The following is a 20936-nucleotide window of genomic DNA, read 5'->3' on the forward strand; positions in this document are numbered from 1 at the left end:
AGGGAGCGGTGGCTCACGCCTATAATCCCAGCACTTTGGGAGGTCGAGGCAGGCAGATCACTTGAGGTCAGGAGTTCAAGACCAGCCTGGCCAACAGAGTGAAACCCCATATCTACTAAAAATACAAAAATTAGTTGGGTATGTTGGTGGGTGCCTGTAATCCCAGCGACTTGGGAGGCTGAAGCAGGAGAGTCACTTGAATCTGGAAAGTGGAGGTTTCAGTGAGCCCAGATAGTGCCACTGCACTCCAGCCTGGGCGACAGAGCGAGGCTCCATCTCAAACAAAAAATAATTCTTACAGGTCTACTCTTTAAAAATATTTCTTTCTGTGGTTCTATTTTTATGGTTTATCTTTACTTAAAATGTATTGTTCTTGATTCTCTTTTTTTTTTTTTTTTTTTTAACTTACAAATGATGACTTGCACTTCCTAATTTCTGATAGGAAGTTCCCTTCATGACACCCCCGCCTCCATTTCCACTGCTAACCCCACGCATGAGTGTGTTCAGATGAGATCTTGTTCCTGGTCTGGCTTAACTGTGATAAAAATGATTCAGGCCGTGGAGCTTTTTCCAGAATTGTCACTGGGCTTCAAGACTTACACCAAAGTCAAAATCAGTCAGCTATGGACTACCTCAAACAGCTTGAATTGAATTAAAATGAACCATAGCGCTAGAAAGGCGTGTAATTTGATCTGAAATATTGCGCAGGAACAATATCAAGTCTCAGGCAAGACAGGCAATTAGCAACTTTGTGATAATAAAGAATCTGAAATAGCTCTTGACTTCATAACTCTTTGCCTGCCTGTGTGTTTTGGTTGGGGGATTCAAAATGTATATTTTACTATTTTACCTGTGACATTAGTATAAGCATCTGATGGATTTACACTAGTAGCATTGATCTTTTCCCATCTTACTACCTTTTATTGATTATAAATGTCAGAAACATTAAAAACTGGAAAATACATTAAATTGTAGTGAAAGAAAAAAAAGATCTATCTTCACTCCTGCTCAAAGATAAACTTAACATTTTAGTATCTCTGTCTGTTAAGGCCTACTTATATGTAGATACATACACTCCATATAAATTTTTATCATACGTAAAATACTTAAACTAGTTTTGTGTTTTGCTTTCTTGGGTAATAAAAGCATTTTTCTTTATTTTCCTTATTTTTTTCTTTACATCAAAGAGCATACAGAATATAAGAGCATTTTTCTATGTCATTAAATATTTTTTGCAAATATAATTGAACGGTTGCATAATGTTCCATCCTGTTTATATGTAAACATTCCTATGTTATAAGACATTTTGTTGCCATTCTATATAATGCCATAATGGACTCTTGGAGCATAAATCTTTTTTACACATGTCTAAATATTCCCTTAAGACAGATTCCCATCAGAAGAGTAACATTTTTAAGACTCGGGATACTTACTGCTAAATTACTTTTCAGACAAGTTGGGCAAATTTGTACTTTTGCCACCGTTGTGGCTAGGAGGTTGTCATATCTCCACGCTCACTACAGTCTTCCTGTTTTCACAAACAAGTCAATGAATGGGCCGGATTTGTTGTAACCGTCTCTCAAGTGATGCTTTCTATGGGATTCCCACAATATGACTACTGCTAACTTTTAAGGACTAAGTTACCATTTTAAATGGAAAGATTTTTTCTTCAATGTGAAGCTGGATATCTATAAATAAAAAATTGCAATTGGTTATTTGGTGTTTCTTGCATTGCTGGTTATAAGTTCCTTAAATATTATACAGATATTATTTTTATTATTTAACATTTATCCCATGATAAAACTGGAATCATGTATGCCTGATACAGATTGACTGTGTCTCCACCCACATCTCACCTTGAATTGTCATAATCCCCATGTGTCAAGGGTGGGGCCAGGTGGAGATAATTGAATCACGGGGCGGTTTCGCCCATACTGTTTTCCCAGTAGTGAATAAATCTCAGGAGATCTGCTGGTTTTATAAATGGAAGTTCCCCTGCGCAAGCTCTCTTGCCTGCTGCCATGTAAGTCATGGCTTTGTTCCTCATTCGCCTTCCGCCATGACTGTGCGACCTCCCCAGCCATATGGAATCGTGAGGCCATTAAACCTCTTTCCTTTATAAATTACCCAGTCTCAGTTATGTCTGTATTACAGCATGAGAACAGACTAATACAGTCCTTCTCCCCCACCACGTTTTGGGGCTTATCTGGGGATAGTAATTCCTAATAATAATACTTTATTTCTTTGGTATTTGGACTTTTGGACAGCTTTTTGAAATTTGAACAGTTTTCTATTATGTTGTACCCTCTGCAATTTATGAAAGTAAAATACACTGTGCTTCAGGTTTAGTTTGTAGAAGTGAGAATTTTATGTACGTAGCTTCTATTCTCTTCATTTCTCACTAAGAAGTCAAAATTTAAAGCAGACTTCCTGTTTGGACATAAAAGAAAAAGTAATTATTTGTAGAGTAATTTAATCTAGTGGGTCTTAGGGCATAGCTCTCCATGTTATATGCTCAATTTCCTTGCAAACTTCAAAAAAGGAAAAACTTTATTGGAATTTTAGAGTTAGAGCACATTGTACTTTATTCACTTTGGAATAAACCGTTTGGCTCTTTCATTCTTTTTTTTTTTTTTTTTTTTTTTGAGACGGACGTCTTGCCTCTGCCCCACCCAGGCTGGAGTGCAGTGCCCGAATCTCAGCCTCACCTGCAAGCGTCCGCCTCGCCGGGTTTACGCCATTCTCTCTGCCTCAGCACTCGAGTAGCTTGGGACCTACAGGCGCCCCGCCTCGTCGCCCGGCTAGTTTTTTTTTTTTTTTGTATTTTTAAGTAGAGACAGGGTTTCAACCGTGTTAAGCCAGGATGGTCCCTCGATCTCCTGACCTCGTGATCCGCCCATCTCGGCCCTCCCAAAGTGCTGGGATTACAATGCTTGAGCCACCGCGCCCGGCCAGCTCTTTCATTCTTTAAGGTTTAAACTAGTTATTATACTTTCGTTCTCTCTATTCATTTCAGTTGAGTCTCACTGATGCAAACTAAACCACTAAGATAACTATAAAACTATTGGGGGATAAAGGAGAACCTTCTGCCACGCCACCTCTAGCCTGAACGAAGCCCCTGCTGAAAGCTCAAAGGAAGACAAATCCATGCCCAATGCTGGGATATACTGTGGAAGCCTCCATGATGTATTCATTATGAGTCCTCATTCTCCACCCAACACCCCAGCTAGTAAGTTACTTAAGATAAACGCAATCTATCGCACAAATGAACTGGACTATTAAAATTAGTTTTCCTAGCGCTTGAACCCGGGAGGTTGCAGTGGCTGAGAATTGGCGCCACCTGCACTCCAGCCTGGGCGCACAGAGCAGACTCTGTCCTCGGGGGGGGGGGGAGGCAATTAGCTCTCCTGTAAGCATTCCTGTGTCCTTAATATCAGTTTCTGTTCCTGCCTTGCATCTCCGCGTCTTTTTCTTTGTCGCTAGCCGAATGCTGTAAATGCTCATAAATATCAAGTCATATGATGGAAAGAGATTGCAAACTAAAACTGAATACCTTAAAGATGCAGTTTGTCATGAAGCTGCTGAAAGAGATACTGGAGAAATGCCAAAATACCTCTGAAGCCAAAGTCTGGCTATGTGACTGTGGAGCATTTAAAAGCTTCTCATGACTTAGTTTCCTCACTTGAAAACTGGAATAATATCTGCCTGATTAACCACATAAGATTTGAAATAAAAAGCAAGTAAAATGATACCGAAAAGCACCACTTAAATAATAAAGTACCAGGCGGGGCGCGGTGGCTCAGGCCTGTAATCCCAGTATTTTGGGAGGACGAGGCGGGCAGATCACGAGGTCAGGAGTTCGAGACCAGCCTGGCCAACATAGTGAAATATCGTCTCTACTAAAAATACAGAAAAATAGCTGCTTGTGGTAGCACATGCCTGTAATCCCAGCTACTTGAGAGGCTGAGGCAGGAAAACTGTTTGAACCCGGGAGTTAGACCCTTAACAGCCCAAGAGGAGAAATCAGTAGAAATGGTATCAAGACAAGTGCTTCAGAATAGAAGAAGTTGCATAACAACCAGTTAATAGAGGACCTTGGTAAAAAAATATGATACTCTTCAAAAATATTTTTGCAGAACTTTTTTCATCACTGGGGTACAAATGTCAAGAAAAGAATGTTGTCTCACATAATTTTGTCAGAAAAATGATCTTCCCTCCCGACCAGATCTAACACTCAGCTAATTCTTTGTTCTAACCATTAGGGCATATTTATAATGATGACTTATTTTGATTTTTTTAGCATAAAATCTTAAGCCCTTTAAAAATGACATATTATTCGGCGTTGGTCTCTATATTTTGATTATCTACTGCTGTGTAACAAACCACCTACCTGTTTGGGGTGCTCTAACAGAATAACATAGCCTGGGTGTCTTACAAAAAAACAGAAATTTGGCCAGGCGCGGTGGCTCACGACTGTAATCCCAGCACTTTGGGAGGCCAAGGCGGGTAGATCACGAGGTCAGGAGTTCGAGACCAGCCTGGCCAGCATGGTGAAACCCCATTTCTATTAAAAATACAAAAAAATTATCTGGGCATGATGGCGTGCACATGTAATCCCAGCTACTCAGGAGGCTAAGGCAGGAGAATCGCTTGAACCCGGGAGGCAGAGGTTGCAGTGAGCTGAGATCACGCCACTGTACTCCAGCCTGGGTGACAAAGTGAGACTCCATCTCAAAAAAACAAAACAAAACAGAAATTTATTTCTCATCATTCTGGAGGCTGAGAAGTCTAAGATCGAAGCCCTGGCAGATTTGGTGTCTGGTGAGGGCCTGCATCCTGGTTTGCAGATGGTCATCTTGCTGTGTCTTCACATGGTGAAAGGAAGGAGGGAGCTCTTTGGGATCTTTTTTATAAAGGGACTAATTCCATTTATGAAGCCTCTACCTTCATGAGTTGATCACCTCTCAAAGGCCCCACCTGCTAATACTGTTACCGGGGATTAGGATTTCAACATAGGAATTTTGGAGGGACACATACATTTATAGCCATCCCTAAGCCAGAGGTTACAAACAACTACCATTTTATTGTCCCTCATCATTCTGTGGGTTGGTCAGACTCTGCCAGTTGCTTTTAGCTGGGCCGGACATCATTTGGGATCTTGGCTGGACTAGAATGTCCAGGGTAACTCACTTGTCTGCTACTTTCACATGGACGGCTGCAAGGCTGAGATGAATGGGGGCCCTGGGATGGCTGGGGCCTCTCTCTTTCTCTCCATATCATCTCAGGGCCCCTTCTTCTCCATGTAGGAAGGTAGCCGGACTTCTTACATTGCAACTCAAGGTTTCCCAAGGTACAAAAGGAGAAGCTGCTTCCAATGATATGAGTCGCAAACTGGCTTGGCATCACTTTCTTCACATTCTGTTGGTTAAAGTGATTCACAGGCCAGCTCAGGTACAGGGTGGAAGGGGGCTACACAAGGATTTGAATATTGGAAAGTACTGAAGGTCATCATGGAGACTTAACCCACTGTAGGAAGCACATTCATTGAAAACGTCATTTCCAGTACTGCTTAGCCATGGATAATGAGGACCCCCTGTAGCTGTAGTCACTTTGGTGCATCATTTCCAAAAACCTAATGAGTTGTAATGTCAATTGCAGCTGTCAATCTACTTTTAATAATCACAGGCCTCAAATGAAGAAATTCATTTACAGGATAAGCAAATTACAGCTTCAGTTTGGTTCATAAACTTCAGCCCCTTATTGCTTATTTTTTGAAAGAACAAGTTTACGCTGATTTGTCCAAGGATACTCAGCAAATATTTGGAAAATAATTCAAAATTTGATGTATAATCATAATCCTATCGCTTCTTGGCCTTTTGGCTAAGATCAAGTGTAGTGTCTGTTCTTATCAGTTTAATCATAATCCTGAACATTTGTATAGTATGTTATTATTATTATTATTATTATTTTGAGATGGAGTCTCACTCTGTTGCCCAGGCTGGAGTGCAATGGTACAGCCTCAGCTCACTGCAGCCTATGCCTCTGGGGTTAAATGATTCTCCTGCCTCAGCCTCCTGAGTGCCTGGGACGACAGACACATGCCAGCCTACCCAGCTGATTTTTGTATTTTTAGTAGAGACAGGATTTCACTGTGTTGGCCAGGCTGGTCTCAAACTCCTGACCTCATGATCCGCCCGCCTCAGCCTCCCAAATTGCTGGGATTACAGGCCTGAACCACCATGCCCAGTCCGGTACTTTATTATTTAAGTGGTACTTTTAGGTATCGTTTTACTTGCTTTTTATTTCAAATCTTATGTGGTTAATCAGGCAGGTATTATTCCAGTTTTCAAGTGAGGAAACTTAAGTCGTGAGAAGCTTTTAAATGCTCCACAGTCACACAGCCAGAAAACATTGGAGCCAGGACTCCAAGTTTGGGTTCTTTTTTCTTTTTTTCTTTAAGACAGGGTTTTACTTTGTTGCCCAGGTTGGAGTGCAGTGGTGTGATCGAGGCTTACTGCAGCCTCAGCCTCAACCTCACAGGCTCAAGGGATCCTCCCACCTCAGCCTCCAGAGCAGCTTGGACCACAAGAGTGCCCCATCATGCCCAGCAAATTTTGTAGAGACAAGGTGTTGCTGTGTTGCCCAGGCTGGTCTCAAACTCCTAGACTCAAGCAATTGTCCCACCTCAGCCTCTCAAAGTCCTGGAATTACAGGCTTGAGCTGCTGTGCCTGGCATTGGGGTGTTCTTAAAACCACCCCTCCATCCCAGAATTCTCTCTCTCTCTGTTTTTGTTTTTTTTTTGATACAGGGTCTCATTCTGTCATCCAGATTGAAGTATAGTGGTGTGATTTTGGCTCACTGCGGCCTCTGTCTGCCAGGCTTAAGCAATCCTCCCACCTCAGCCTCTCAAGTAGCTGGGGCTATAGGCACACAACACCATGCCTGTCTAATTTTTTTGTTTTTAGTAGAGATGGGCTTGCCATGTTGCACAGGCTAGTATCAAACTCCTGAGCTCAAGCAATCCTTGATTGCCTTGGCCTCCCATAGTGCTGGGATTACAGGCATGTGCTACCATGCTGGGCCTGGAGTTCTCTTTTAAACTTTGAAGGATGTGAAATGGAAATTCATTCTGTCTTTATATATAGATAGATAGATAGATAGATAGATAGATAGATAGATAGATGTCTGCACATGCATATAAAATATACATTTTATTTTATTTTTTATTAGAGATGGGGTTTCACCATGTTGGCCAGGCTAGTCTTGAACTCCTGACCTCAAATGATCTACCCATCTCGGCCTCCCAAAGTGCTGGGACTACAGGCATGAGCTACTGCACCCAGCCTAAAATATACATTTAAAAATCTATTCTAAAAGTATAGCTTTCATTGTTAGTTAATGATCTATAGACGGTCAATAATACCCATTTCAAGTTAAAGGAATCACAGATGCGTGGATGCCATCTGGAAGTTACCTGGTCAACCCCTTCATTTCACAGATGGGAAAACATGTGTGGAGTGGTTAACTAAGTTGCCCAAACCCACACAGCTATTTAGTGAAGAGCCATGAATTCTTGCCTCTGAACCCATCACTTTACCAACTAGACCACAGCACCTCAAGAATAGCCTTCTGGATGAAACTATGAGAGGAATATAGATATTTTCTATGTTTAAAACATCTGTCTATGGTTTGCCAGGACTTAAAAGTAATACAAATTTTAAGTACTTTACTGATCAAATACAGCTAAAGACCAGTTGTGCAGCTGGCTCGAAGTATTGCTATTTCTGGGAGGCAAGCTATGACTAGGGTTCCACGGGACAGAAAGTCCCCTCTAGAAAAAGCAGAGGACGGGCTTCAACGTGGACAGTTCTTTATGAAGAAAAGCAAGTGATAACCGTTGTATTCCAGTAGCTTGGTGTATGTTTCACTCTCAGGAATATATGTTGCTAGCAAAATCAAGAATTTTACATCAGACATTCTCAAGGCATTGAGTGTGGAACCTTCTGAGAATGAAAAGGGCAGAGATGAGATCTCCCTTTTTCAAATTAAGTAAAATTTAAAGGTCAGTTATTCCGACAGTGTCTTGACAATAATATTGCACTTGTCCCAACTCTAGGATGTTACTATAGTGAGTAATGTTGCATTTCGATCTGGGTTGAAATACTCTTTTCTTCCTCCCTCTCCCTTTTCCTCCCACGTTTCCTTTTTTTTTTTTTTCTTTTGGAGTCGGAGTTTTGCTCTTGTTGCTCAGGCAAGAGTGCAATGGCACGATTTCGGCTCGCTGCAACCTCTGCCTCCCGGGTTCAAGCGATTCTCCTGCCTCAGCCTCGCAAGTAGCTGGGATTACAGGCTCCTGCCACCACAGTTGACTAATTTTTATATTTTTAATAGAGATGGGGTTTTACTCTGTTGGCCAGGCTGGTCTTGAACTCCTGACATCAGATGATTTGCCCGCCTCAGCCTCCCAAAGTGCTGGGATTACAGGCGTGAGCCACTGTGCCCAGCCCCATTTTAAACAAACAAAAAAAACCATATTTTCAGTTGGCCACTAAACAGAGAAATTTGGGAAGCCAGTGGTACTAGTTACAAGTTTGTAGACCACAGTCTACACAAAGGCCATCTACTCAACCCTGGTGACTTGAGGTTGACTGACCCATGTTAAATTGAAGAGTAAATGAAGCCACAAGCTGATTTTTTCATTCAAGGAGCCCGATGTTTTTCCTGGGTTTTTGAATGGCTTCAATGGATTTACTTACCAGTTTAAGATGAATGGCTCATGTCAAGGAATGCAGGATGGCAAAAGCCTGAGCTGACACAGAGGAGGGGACTTTTCCCAGGCTGACCTGTCTGCAAAGGCCTTTTCCCAGCTCTGTCACTTGCTGGGTGCATCACTGCCATAGTCGTTGTAATTGTTTAGAATTTGTAAATTTCCTCACGTTTTCTTCTTACATTCTTAGTCAATTTGAAAAAAGAAAAAAAAAAAAAGGTTGGGAATGAAACCCAACATTTTCCTCCAACGACAAGCTGCTCATTTGTATCGGTGAGCGGTTTTGCTTTATTTATGTCGCAGTTTAAAGAACTTGCTGTGTCCCATTATTGCTCTGTATCCTGAAGTGGTGGGATTTCTTTCTCTTCATTCAGGCATGGTTATTGCTTCTTTTGACAGTGTTTAATATTAAAAGTTATAAATCCACATGCAGTAGGGCCATTACGCCATAAATATCTGAGAAAGTAGAAGCATGGTGACTATGTCCAAGGAGGAACTCCTGGTGTCACCATTGGTCAGCGTCCAGGCCCGGGCGGCTTCAAAGAAGACATGTTGCAGGTCTGAACGTGTATGTACAATGGAAGTATTCAAACAAGCTTTAAAAAAAAAAAAAAAAAAAAGATACATTTAAAAAATATTTTTGTCACAAATCAAATGTCAGTGTTAAGTGCAGTGTTTCTAGAGTGCAGCCATGCTCTGTGATATAACACTTCAAAAAATAGAACTGCTCATCTATTTGGGCCAGACAGCACTTTTTTCTTAGAAGTCCATTTATTTGGAGGATACTTTTATAGTACCAGCAAGTCCAGTTAGAAAGTTCCATCTGCTCTGCCTCCTATTGCTTCTGGTTTCTTGCCATCTCCACTGGTGTCATCTCAGACAAGACACTATCTGATTTTTTTCTGGATAATAGCGACATCCTATGGGACTCCCTGCAGGTACAGTGGGCCCCCTCCCTTCATCTATTTGTATATGGCTGCCAGGCTCTTCACTTCATATTGTCTGCATAAATCCCTGAGATGCGTTCCCCCTTTTTTCTTTTTTCTTTTTTGTTAGTTAGAGTTTGTTCGGAGCCACAAAACTATTAGGTTGGTGCAAAAGTAATTGCAGTTTTTACCATTACTTTCAATGGCAAAGACTGTGATTACATTAGCACCAACCTAATACTGTGAATAAAATGAAACAAGAGATGTATGATAAGAATGAGACCTTTCGTGGTTGGGGGAGGAGTTGAGAAAGTCAACTGAAAACTGATCCACCAAAACTCAATTTTCTAATTTGACTATTTGACTGTTGCTTTTTTGGGGGGCGGGGGATGGAGTCTCGCTCTGTTGTCCAGGCTAGAGTACAGTGGCACAATCTTGGCTCACTGCAACCTCCACCTCCCAGGTTGAAACAGTTCTCCTGCCTCAGCCTCCCGAGTAGCTGTGATGACAGGCACGTGCCACCACACCTGGCTAATTGTATTTTTTATAGAGACGGGGTTTCACCATGCTGGCCAGGCTGGTCTCAAACTCCCGGGCTCAAGTGATCTGCCAGCCTCAACCTCCCAAAGTGTTCAGATTGCAGGCATGAGCCACTGTGCCTGACCTAATTTGACCATTGCATTTAAAATTGTTAGACAAGTACCTTCAGCCAGGTCGAGGGCTGAGTATAACCGAGTCGGGGTGGGAGAAGAGCCTATGTTTATGAAATAAGGACGGTGTATTGCAGTTAAGAGAAGCTCTCCTCATTCACAGGTAAAATAGAGTTCTGGAAAGTCCTACCCTCTGAAATTCAAAATGCCACTGAAAAATATATTCAATCTACATAGACAGAATCATCTTAAGTATAATGGCAAGGGTGAAATAGCTGTGAGGAACTCTCAGTGAAACTAAACTAAAATTGCCCCAAACTACTGTCCTGCACACCAAATCTTCAACAATTAGGTGAATTGTCTAAATATTTTATGGAAGTTGATTTATGCATAGATTTTTAAAATATGCATATTTTAAACATGCATATTTTAAGTAAGACAAATTCTATTTATCATTTCTGGCTTTCAGCTGTGCTGGAGGACTGTCCTCTGATTCTCTTCTCTTGTCCCTTTTTTTTTTTTGTCTTTATAGTCTTCTGTTCTTTTGCAGTTCTAGATCCGTCAGAATTAGAAAGGTTGTTCCCCTTAGCTAGGCTGTAATAGTAATTGCAGTCTATCCTCAGTCTCTCAGATTGTTCAGATTTCACATTTGAAGTGCAACAGAACTTTTGAACCATGTGTTTATAGTTCTAGCTACCCACTTTCTCACTAGCTTCTGTGCCGGTGTATGTGGTGCTTAAGCTTCTCAGGCATGCTCTGGAAAATGCCAGAAGCCTGCTTTGTTTGTTGGTAGTCACTCTGTTTGCACCATTGGGTATAGCTGCTCTCATCGTTCCTTACCTTCCTCCTTGTCTGTGAACTCTCGTCTCTATGGGGGAAAGCCATGAATAGCCGCCCTTTGCCTGTATGTTGAGAAGAAAGCAACCTCCAGGCTGAATGCAGACGGAAAAGGGTTCCCTCACTGCACAGGAAGCGTGCATTTGAGATACACACTCCACCCCACTCAAAGACATTCTAGCTTAGAGCAATGTTGGCTACAGTTTGTTCTTTAATCGTTGCTTATCCTTTGAGTGGAGGTTACATTGTGTGTGATCATAGGAAGTGCCAGCCAGTTCTGCCTGAGAGCATTAGAGGAATTTCCCAGAAGGCATGACATTTCTTAAGTGATTTTCTTTACTTTTTTTTTCAGAAAGACTCACAGCTTGTGAGCTTGAAACGTACCAAGATTGCTCTTTCAAATATACATCAATTACATACGCAGTTTGGTACTTTCCTAGCAAAAGTGACAGCATTTTATCAATTTAGCTCAGTTTCTGCCCCTCTGTAACTCTCTGGAACACGTCTGTGAGATGGTCAGCCAGAAGGAAAGAAATGGCAAATTAACCCATATGGAAGCTTGCATCTATTATTAATGGTACTGCAATTTCATCAACGGAAGGTATGAACTGCATACTCCTTGTTCTCAGTAGCAGGGAATAAGACATTGAACAGTAAATTCCTATCCATCATTAATGGAAAATATTGCCCTGGATAGTGACTGGCAGCTGTATGGTGATTCTCTGAACAGACACTGCCTGCTTTTCTCCTGGCCACCGTTTGAATTGCCTAGCTGATAGAAGCTTGGCTTCCAGAAGGGCACTATCAAGCAAAATCAATGGCCGTGTTAGCCACAAGTCCTAAGTTCTGTCCAAAAGTCTAAATCCATCATTTATGCCTTATGAGCCAATATATGTCAAACACCTGAGTTCCAGATAATTGCAGTGGCTTGCTATAAATTGGCCTACAATTCTGTCACCCTCTGAGCTCTGATGTTGTTTTCACCTTGTCTTACGTGTGTACTATACCCTTCACAGATTTTCCTGTTGTTCCCCCAAATCACCTCCCCTCTCATCAGCCACTTCCTCTGAAAAGAAATAATCTAGGAAATACGCAGAACAGTTCCTAGAATTCGCAGAACAAAGCTACTATTTGTTGAATATGGGCTGTGCGCCAAACGCGTCTACAGGTATTTTTACCTGTGGTATCTAATTTATTTTGATGACAGTCTGTGAAATGTGCTTGGTTATTTTAATTTACAGATGACAGAAATGGAAGTCAGAGAAGACTTTCAAGGGATATGGGGGAAATGATGACTTCAGAACGTTGTTTGAAGGAACAGTTTGAGGGCTTAGAAACACGTGATGCTCCTTTTCTTCAGTTCCCAGAGTGTGGGATGCAAGTCCTGATTTTGCTCTTGGCCACGCAGGAGTTTGCCCTCACTATTTTCAGTAGCTCTCGTTCCTTTATAAACCCTTCATTTAGGAAATGTACTTAAAAAAAAATTTTTTTTTGAGACATAATCTCGCTCTGTTTCCCAGACTGGAGTGCAGTGGCGCGATCTCGGCTCAATGCAACCTCCGCCTCCTGGGTTCAAGCAATTCTTCTGCCTCAGCCTCCCAAGTAGCTAGGATTACAGGCGCGCTCCACCATGCTCAGCAAATTTTTGCACTTTTAGTAGAGACGGGGTTTCACCATATTGGCCAGGCTGGTCTCAAACTCCTGGCCTTATGTGATCCTCCCACCTCAGCCTCCCAAAGTGCTGGGATTATAGGCATGAGCCACTGCACCTGGCCCTTTAATTTTTAATTTAAACAAATTTTTTAAAAGGAAATGTACTTTTAAAGGAAAGCAGTGGAATTGGGGTTCTTGGTGTCACTGATAGACATTGGTGAACACTTAATTTGTGCTACAAATGAAAGCAAATTGAGGATAGCGAGGGCTTTGCTCTTTTTAGAGATAGCCAATTTCAATTTCAGTAAATCACAATCGCTTTCATGATGGCTGAGAATCTTTGCTTTTCAGTATTTTTGAAGTGTATTTCTGTGTGCCCTAGACAATCAAGCATTCAAAGTGAAGAGGTTCATTTATTTTTGTTATTTCATTGTTCAACCTAAGTGTGCTCCTCAGTTGTTTTGGGGAGGGGCATATTCTATGAAGTCATGTGAGTCAGAGATCTTGTCTTTTGCATATTTATGGCTCTAATTTCTGGCACATAATGGACCTTCAGCAGGAATTTGTTTGCTTGGGTAGTGGATGAACAGTAGAAAGATCAGTTGTGGCCAGGCGCGGTGACTCACACCTGTAATCAAAGCACTTTGGGAGGCCGAGGCAGGCAGATCACCTGAGGTCAGGAGTTCAAGACCAGCCTGGCCAACATAGGGAAACCCTGTCTCTCCTAAAAATACAGAAATTAGCCAGGCTTGGTGGCACATGCCTGTAGTCCCAGCTATTCGGGAGGCTGAGGCAGGAGAATCCCTTGAACCCGGGAGGCGGAGGTGGAGGTTGCAGTGAGCTGAGATCGCACCACTACACTCCAACCTGGGCAACAGAGCAAGACAGTCTCTCAAAAAGAAAAAAAAAAAAAAGGAGGAAAGATCAGTTGCTTCAGGATATTTAATTTAGCTAAAAAGTGACAAATGAAACAGTACTGATACACGGTTAGTTTGGATATAAGTTACAGATTCTGAATAATTTTTTAAAATTACAATTACTATTGATTTATCCAAGAATGCATAACTATGACTAAGAGATACAATTAAGTTAAAGAAAAATGAAATATCAAAGAATAATTCCAGTAGATAAGATTAGGACTAACTCAGGCAGAGGACTCCCAGTGGAAGGGGTGGGAGGCAGTGAACACCACACATGTCACTTAGATCTGCAGTGAGGATAGATGCTGACGTCGGCAGGATCGTAAGTGAGATCGCATCTCTAGTTTTGTTGATTTGCCTTCGTACATGGGTATATGTTCACAGCCTCCCACCCCCTACGGACAAGAGTTTATGTGTGTGTTAAATTTTCTGATTGTAGTTGTTTGTTTGTTTGTTTTTAGAAAAAAAAAAATCCTCTTTTTAGAACATCTCTTGGTGGTACCATCAGAAATGTCTTCCTTAAGTGGAAAAGTCCAAACAGTTTTGGGCCTTGTAGAGCCAAGCAAACTGGGCCGCACCCTCACCCATGAACACTTGGCCATGACCTTCGACTGCTGTTACTGTCCACCTCCCCCGTGCCAGGAAGCCGTTTCCAGAGAACCTATCATGATGAAAAATTTATATTGGATTCAGAAAAACACCTATTCCCATAAAGAAAACCTTCAGTTGAATCAGGAGACAGAAGCCATAAAGGAAGAATTGTTGTATTTTAAAGCTAATGGTGGAGGGGCTTTGGTGGAAAACACAACCACTGGGATTAGCCGAGACATGCAGACGTTGAAGAGGCTTGCAGAAGAGACTGGCGTCCATATCATATCCGGAGCCGGGTTTTATGTGGATGCAACTCACTCCTCAGAGACCAGAGCCATGTCAGTGGAGCAGGTAAAAAACCTAAGTTCTTTGACAATATTTGTTCATAAATTCAGGACAGCCAGAACCTTGGAAATGCCCTGGGTTCAGAGGTAGCTGGGCATGCTACAGAAATTTGCTAGCTAGCCAGGACATCTGCCAATTGGGACCCCAATTAGTAATATTGTATTTCATAAAGAAAGTGCCAATTTTGCAAGCAAGCCTTGTGGTAAAGAAAAAAGAAAATAATAATAATAAGTGTCAAGAAAAGAGATCTTAATGCACTGGTCGTTGGAAAATTCAACATGGTAATAGTTAGATTTGTGTATATCGTATCTGTCCTCAGTATTGGCACTACAGTCTATTTGTAAACCTCACTTTTCCATCTTCAGTTATGCTACCTCGATTTCTTTCACCCAGGATTTTATAATAACCAGCAATGAAGATTCACTGTAGGGTGAAACTTGGCAGGCAGAGACTTGGCACATTTGTGAGTATGTTTCACTCTCCTTTCACAAAACAGGAGAGGTGGAAGAAAATTCATTCCCCTGTGTTTTGACGTAATATGGTCTTATGCAAGAATGGGCAGAAGAAAGTAAATTGTTTAGGGATAAAAAGAATAAGCTGCAAAACTTTTTTTTGCACCTGTATGTGTTCTCTTTCTAAACACACATGTATCTATTTATACATGTTTACACATATATGTATATATTCATATGTATCTTCCATTACCTGCATGACAGGCATAGGGTGTCAGCTCAGTCTTTGCAAAAGATCACTTACTCTCTAGAATATTTTGTATTTCAAATTTTTATCTGCATTATTTTCCAACCAGGACTTTATTTTTTAAAATATATTTATGTTATTTAAAGACTATGCTGATGATGAGTATTATACATTCTTCCAACCACTCTTCGTGGTAACTATGCATATGAACCAAAAAGTGCCATAGTAGTATAGTGTGCTGTGAATTTTCTATGCTGTCTATGATAAAAGACTGAATGAATAGGAGAGAATTAAAGCATTTCTTGAAGCCTTGTGCGGTGATGCAAGCCTGTAGTCCTAGCTACTTGGAAGCCTGAGATGGGAGGATCCCTTGATCTCAGGAGTTCAAGTCCAGCCTGAGTAACATGGTGAGACCTCTGCCTCTTTAAAAAAAAAAACAAAAACAAAAAAAAACAAAGAAGAAAGAAAAAGAATGACTTGATACATGGGACATAGATTCGATTCATTGGCGGTCTTTCTATATTCAAGATGCTGCTCCCCAGGTTAAGTTATAGATTTTTTTCCTTCACTCTGAATGTACTCTCATTAAGTCACTTTGTCCCCCTCCAGCTTCCTAAAGCTATACGTTTCTTGTTAAATAATCACAGTGTGATATTATCGAATCCTGGATTTAGTGTAACTTGTTGATTTGTGATTTGGCCAGCAAAATGCTTTTTTCATTAATCGATAACTATTGAATACATTTTTAAAAGAATGAATGACTAAATAAGTAAATTCATTCACATACTGTGGTGGATCAATTTTGATAAATTTCACAACCTATAAAATATATTCCTTCACACTCTTCCTTAGCTTACGGATGTCCTTATGAATGAAATTCTCCATGGAGCTGATGGAACCAGTATTAAGTGTGGCGTTATTGGAGAAATTGGTTGTTCCTGGCCTTTGACTGAGAGTGAAAAGAAGGTTCTTCAGGCCACAGCTCATGCCCAGACTCAGCTTGGTTGTTCTGTTATTATCCATCCTGGACGGAGCTCCAGGGCACCATTTCAGATTATCCGAATATTGCAAGAAGCAGGTGCAGACATCTCTAAAACAGTCATGGCACATCTGGATAGGTAAGCAGGCTATCTTACAAATGGATGCAAACCACCATATAATTAATACATGATCAAATTAAGAATCTACAGTAATCCGTCAATGTAATACTAATCATGTAGAGAAAACCACTAACTATATGGAAGGTAGTATTTATAAAGTTTTACAACTGACATTAATAAAAGTCAGTGCTGCCATTTTTGTGCCTCTCTGTGTCAGATAGTGTCCTAGGTATTTTGCCTAAGGTATTTTGCATAAGTCATTTTGTTTAATTTATTCAATCCTTTATAACTCAGGTGTCACCGTCTACTTCATTTCTTTGTCTCATGGGATGATATCAAAGTAGCTGCCAATTCCACTTGCTCAGTGTTTACCAGTAGTTGGAGTAATAAAGTTGTCACAAATATAAAGGGAGGGAAAGTCAATGATTTCACCCAGAGAAGAAAACCACAAATACAAATGTTCACATTTGTGTTACTTGTGGTTTGAATCATCTGAATTTTGGAAAATGCAATTATAAAAAATAATAGTAATAAGCATAGCATGTGTTGGGTGGTATTATGTATTAGTTTCCTATTGCTCTTGTAACAAATTATAACAAAGTGGGTGCCCCTAAACAACAGAAATTTAGTCTCTCAAAGTTCTGGAGGCCAGAAGTCTGAAATGAAACATTGTCAGGGCCCCGCTTCCTCCAAAGGCTGCAGGAAGAGTCTTTCCTTGCTTCTTCCATAGCCTGAGATCCAGCTGTTCCGTGGTTTGTGGCTGCACAACTACAGTTTTTGCCTCTGTCTTCACATAGCCTTTTCCTCACTGTCTATGTCTTCTCCTCTGTTTGTTACAACAACAGTTGCCATTGGATTTATGGCCCGTCCAGATAATCCAGAACGATCTCATCTCAGATCATTTACTTAATTATATCTGCAAAGACCTTTTTGCCAAATAATGTCACTTTGAGAGGTTCCAAGAGTTAGAATGTGGACGTATCTTGTTGCAGTTAACCATTTAATCCCTACATATTATTTTAGATGCATAGGGGACAGTAAAGCAAATGACTAAATGAAGAAATGCCAGCTGCTGTTAATTTTATGAACAAGTCTAACAGTGTTGCTAAGGCTACTCATTAGCCTTAAATGGAATTTATTACAGAATTAATACAGCACCAGTGAGACTAATAATATATTACAGGTACTTCTATCTTGCCTATTGGAGTAAAGTCATATTCACATATTGATAAATCCTGATTATCAGACCGGACACATTGCTACTTAATAAACTAACAGTCCTACAAAATGTATTGTTAAAATGCCTCTCCTTATGAGGCTGCAGTGAACCATGATCACACCACTACATTCCAGCCTAGGCAACAGAGCAAGACCCTGTTTCAAGGAAAAAAAAAAAAAATTCTTCTACTTAATAAAAAATATTGTAAAATCATGTACAGGAAATATAAACAGGTGTAGTTATAGCGGAACAGAGAAGTCAGCATTAATGGGGAAACTGAGGCACAATAGGATAAAGGCAATTCTCCTGGCAACCGGGTTGTTATCAAGATCCATACTTGGCTATCTTCAGGAATCTTCTGGTTGCACTGATAAGATAGAGGCAGGCTTCTATAATGGTCACAGGGCCAATGCATCAGGCTGTGAAAACTAGACTCTTCGGACCCAGTGAGAACTTTAAATTCTGACTCTCATTGGTGTAAGATCTTGGACAGCTTAATTGAATTTAAAACAATGTATTTTATAATGTTACCTTGTATGATATGGGATATATGTAGCACATTTATTCAGTAATGATGATACTTTTTAAACATTGTGAAGTATGTCATACCTTCAAAATGTATTACACTAATAATTTTAAATTTTATAAAATGTTCATACAATTTAGTAATGTATTCTAGATGCTTTCTTTTTTTATATTTTGAGAGCGAGTCTCGCTCTGCGCCCAGGCTGGAGTACAGTGGCTGGATCTTCAGCTCACTGCAAGCTAGGCTCCGCGGGTTCACGCATTCTCCTGCCTCAGCCTCAAGTAGCGCTGGGAGTAGCAGCAGCCCCCGCCACCTCGCCTGGCTAGTTTTTTTGTATTTTTTAGTAGAGACGGGGTTTCACCGTGTTAGCCAGGATGGTCTCGATCTCCTGACCTCATGATCCGCCCGTCTCGGCCTCCCAAAGTGCTGGGATTACAGGCTTGAGCCACCACGCCCGGCCTAGATTCTTAAAAGCATTGCATTCTGAAGTTATTACACGGTGTAAGTGTTCTATGTGTCTATTAGAACATAATTGTTTATCATGTTGTTCAAGTATTCTGCATTTCTACTAATTTAAATATATATGTGTGTGTGTGTGTATATATATATATACGGAGAGAGAGAGAGAGTCTCTCTCTGTTGCCCAGGCTGGAGTGCAGTGGCATGATTTTGGCTCACTGCAGCCTCAACCTCCCAAGTTCAAGTGATCCTCCCACCTCAGCCTCCCAAGAAGCTGGGACTACAGGCATGTGCCTCCACACCTGGATAATTTTTATATTTTTTGTAGAGATGGGTTCTCTCCCTGTTGCCCAGGCTGGTCAAACTCCTGAGCTCAAGCAAGTCGCTCACCTTGGCCTCCCAAAGTTCTGGGACTATAGGCATGAGCCATTGTACCTGATCACAAATTTCTTTTAATTGCATGCTTGGCATTCCTTGGGATTCCTGAATGTAAGGATGTTTCTTTCATTGTTTCTGAAAAGCCTTGGCCATTATCTCTTTAAATATTGTTTCACTCACATGTTATTTATCATCTGTATCACAAACTCCAGTTTGGTATATGTAGGGCTTTCTTACCTGTACTCTGTATCTCTTAACATCTGTTTGATATTTCCATCCACATGCATCACTGAGCTGTAATTTCTTCAGTTCGATCTTCTTATTTACTACTTTTCTTTCCAACAGAATCAATCTGTTGCTTAGCCAATTTATTTGGTTTATAATATTGAGAACTGTATAGTTTTTTCTGTTACCTACTAAGTTCTAGTTGGTTACTTTTCAAATCTGCTTGGTTAATTTTGATCATTTATTTTCCTTTCAACATGGTTTCAATTCAACCTTTAAAAAAATATTAAACATACAATGTATAACTTGTAATTGATAAATCTGATTTCTGCTGCCTTTTTTTTACTCTGATGTAGTTTACTAGTTCTTCTGGCTGTCATTGATATGAGGTTATTTCCTTATGTTTTAGAGTAGAATTTTTTGTTATGAGATCAGATTTCTTAGAAATTATTGTAAGTGTTAAGTTGGTTTCCCCTTACCCCTGTTTTTTTTTTTTTTTTTGGTTATTTATTTTTTATTTCTGGTAGGCAGTTGTGGCACTACCTACATGGGAAACTTTATACTAAATTTTTTAATTGTGGTAAAATGTGCATAACATAAAATGTATCATCTTTTAAACATTTTGAAATGTACAGCTCAGTAATGTTGAGTGTATTCACTCCCCATGGCCTGTGACAAACGCCATTCTACTTTCTGTCTCTGTGAATTTGACTACTCTAGGTAGCTCATGTAGATGGAATCACATAACGCTTTTTGTAACTGTTTAAACTAAATTTTAGACTTGAGAGACTTAGACCCACACAGGTGCTATGAATTCTGACCCCTCAGCTTAGCAAGTGCAGGAATGGGGCTATGGATTCTAAAGGGAGACTTTTTCTCAACTTACCTTCCTTTCACTAGAAGCCAAGACTGAGAAAGATACATACAGATACCCCTTGACTTGTAATGGGTTATGTTCCAATAAAGCCATTGTAAGTCAAAAATATTGTAAGCTGAAAGTGCATTTAATATACCTAACCTACTGAACACCACAGCTTAAGGTAGCCTACCTTAAACATGCTCAGAACACTTATATTAGCCTACAGTTCCGCAGAATCATCTGACGCAAAGACTATTTTGTAATAAGGTGTTGAATAGCTCATGTAATGTGTTGAATACTGTACTGAAAGTGGAAAACAGAATGTTTCTCTGGGTACTTGAAGTACGGTTTCTAGTGAATGTGTATTGCATTCACGCCATTGTAAAGTCCAAAAGCATTAAGGCAAACTAACCAGGGACCATCTGTAATCTCCAAAACCTGTTTGTGGACCAAGTTTTACCTACTTCATCCTCAAGGGTGTGTTGCCTTCCATATGAAGGGAGTAGCCCTTTATATGTCTCCAATCTGATCTCCTACTTGGTTCAAGTCCACGCTCTGTCTTACTTGGCTCATTAATACCTTTTAGGCAAATGCTAGCTCTAGGTTTCACCTTATTCCTCATGTTCTCAGCTCTCTTGTTGTCTCTGTCCCCGAGCAAGTAAGTGTTACTTTCCCACCAGCTAAACCAAGCATTTCAAAATAGGGTGTTTTTTTTTTCCTCTCTTCAATATAATGTAGTATTTTACATGCATTCTGCTGGAAAGGTTTTCTGTGAACATCT

General features: G+C 40.5%; 1 protein-coding gene across 5 annotated transcripts in view; it reads left to right on the top strand.

Moving 5' to 3' along the window:
* PTER (phosphotriesterase related) overlaps window positions 1–20936 on the top strand; it is an 82098-nt gene that overhangs the window by 33647 nt on the left and 27515 nt on the right. For 3 of the 5 annotated variants that reach the window (XM_017869183.1, XM_017869182.1, XM_017869186.1), the window contains 2 exons: window positions 14216–14696; window positions 16242–16507. In XM_017869183.1, the coding sequence (XP_017724672.1) occupies window positions 14265–14696; window positions 16242–16507 (698 nt within the window). In that variant the 5' untranslated portion in view covers window positions 14216–14264. Of the gene's footprint in view, window positions 1–7822; window positions 7826–11592; window positions 11783–14215; window positions 14697–16241; window positions 16508–20936 lie in introns of those variants that run through there. The other 2 variants (XM_017869184.1, XM_017869185.1) reach the window with 2 other exon arrangements.

Source organism: Rhinopithecus bieti, unplaced genomic scaffold (assembly GCF_001698545.2).
Source record: "Rhinopithecus bieti isolate Rb0 unplaced genomic scaffold, ASM169854v2 scaffold_3043, whole genome shotgun sequence".
NCBI classification, from domain to species: Eukaryota; Metazoa; Chordata; class Mammalia; order Primates; family Cercopithecidae; genus Rhinopithecus; species Rhinopithecus bieti.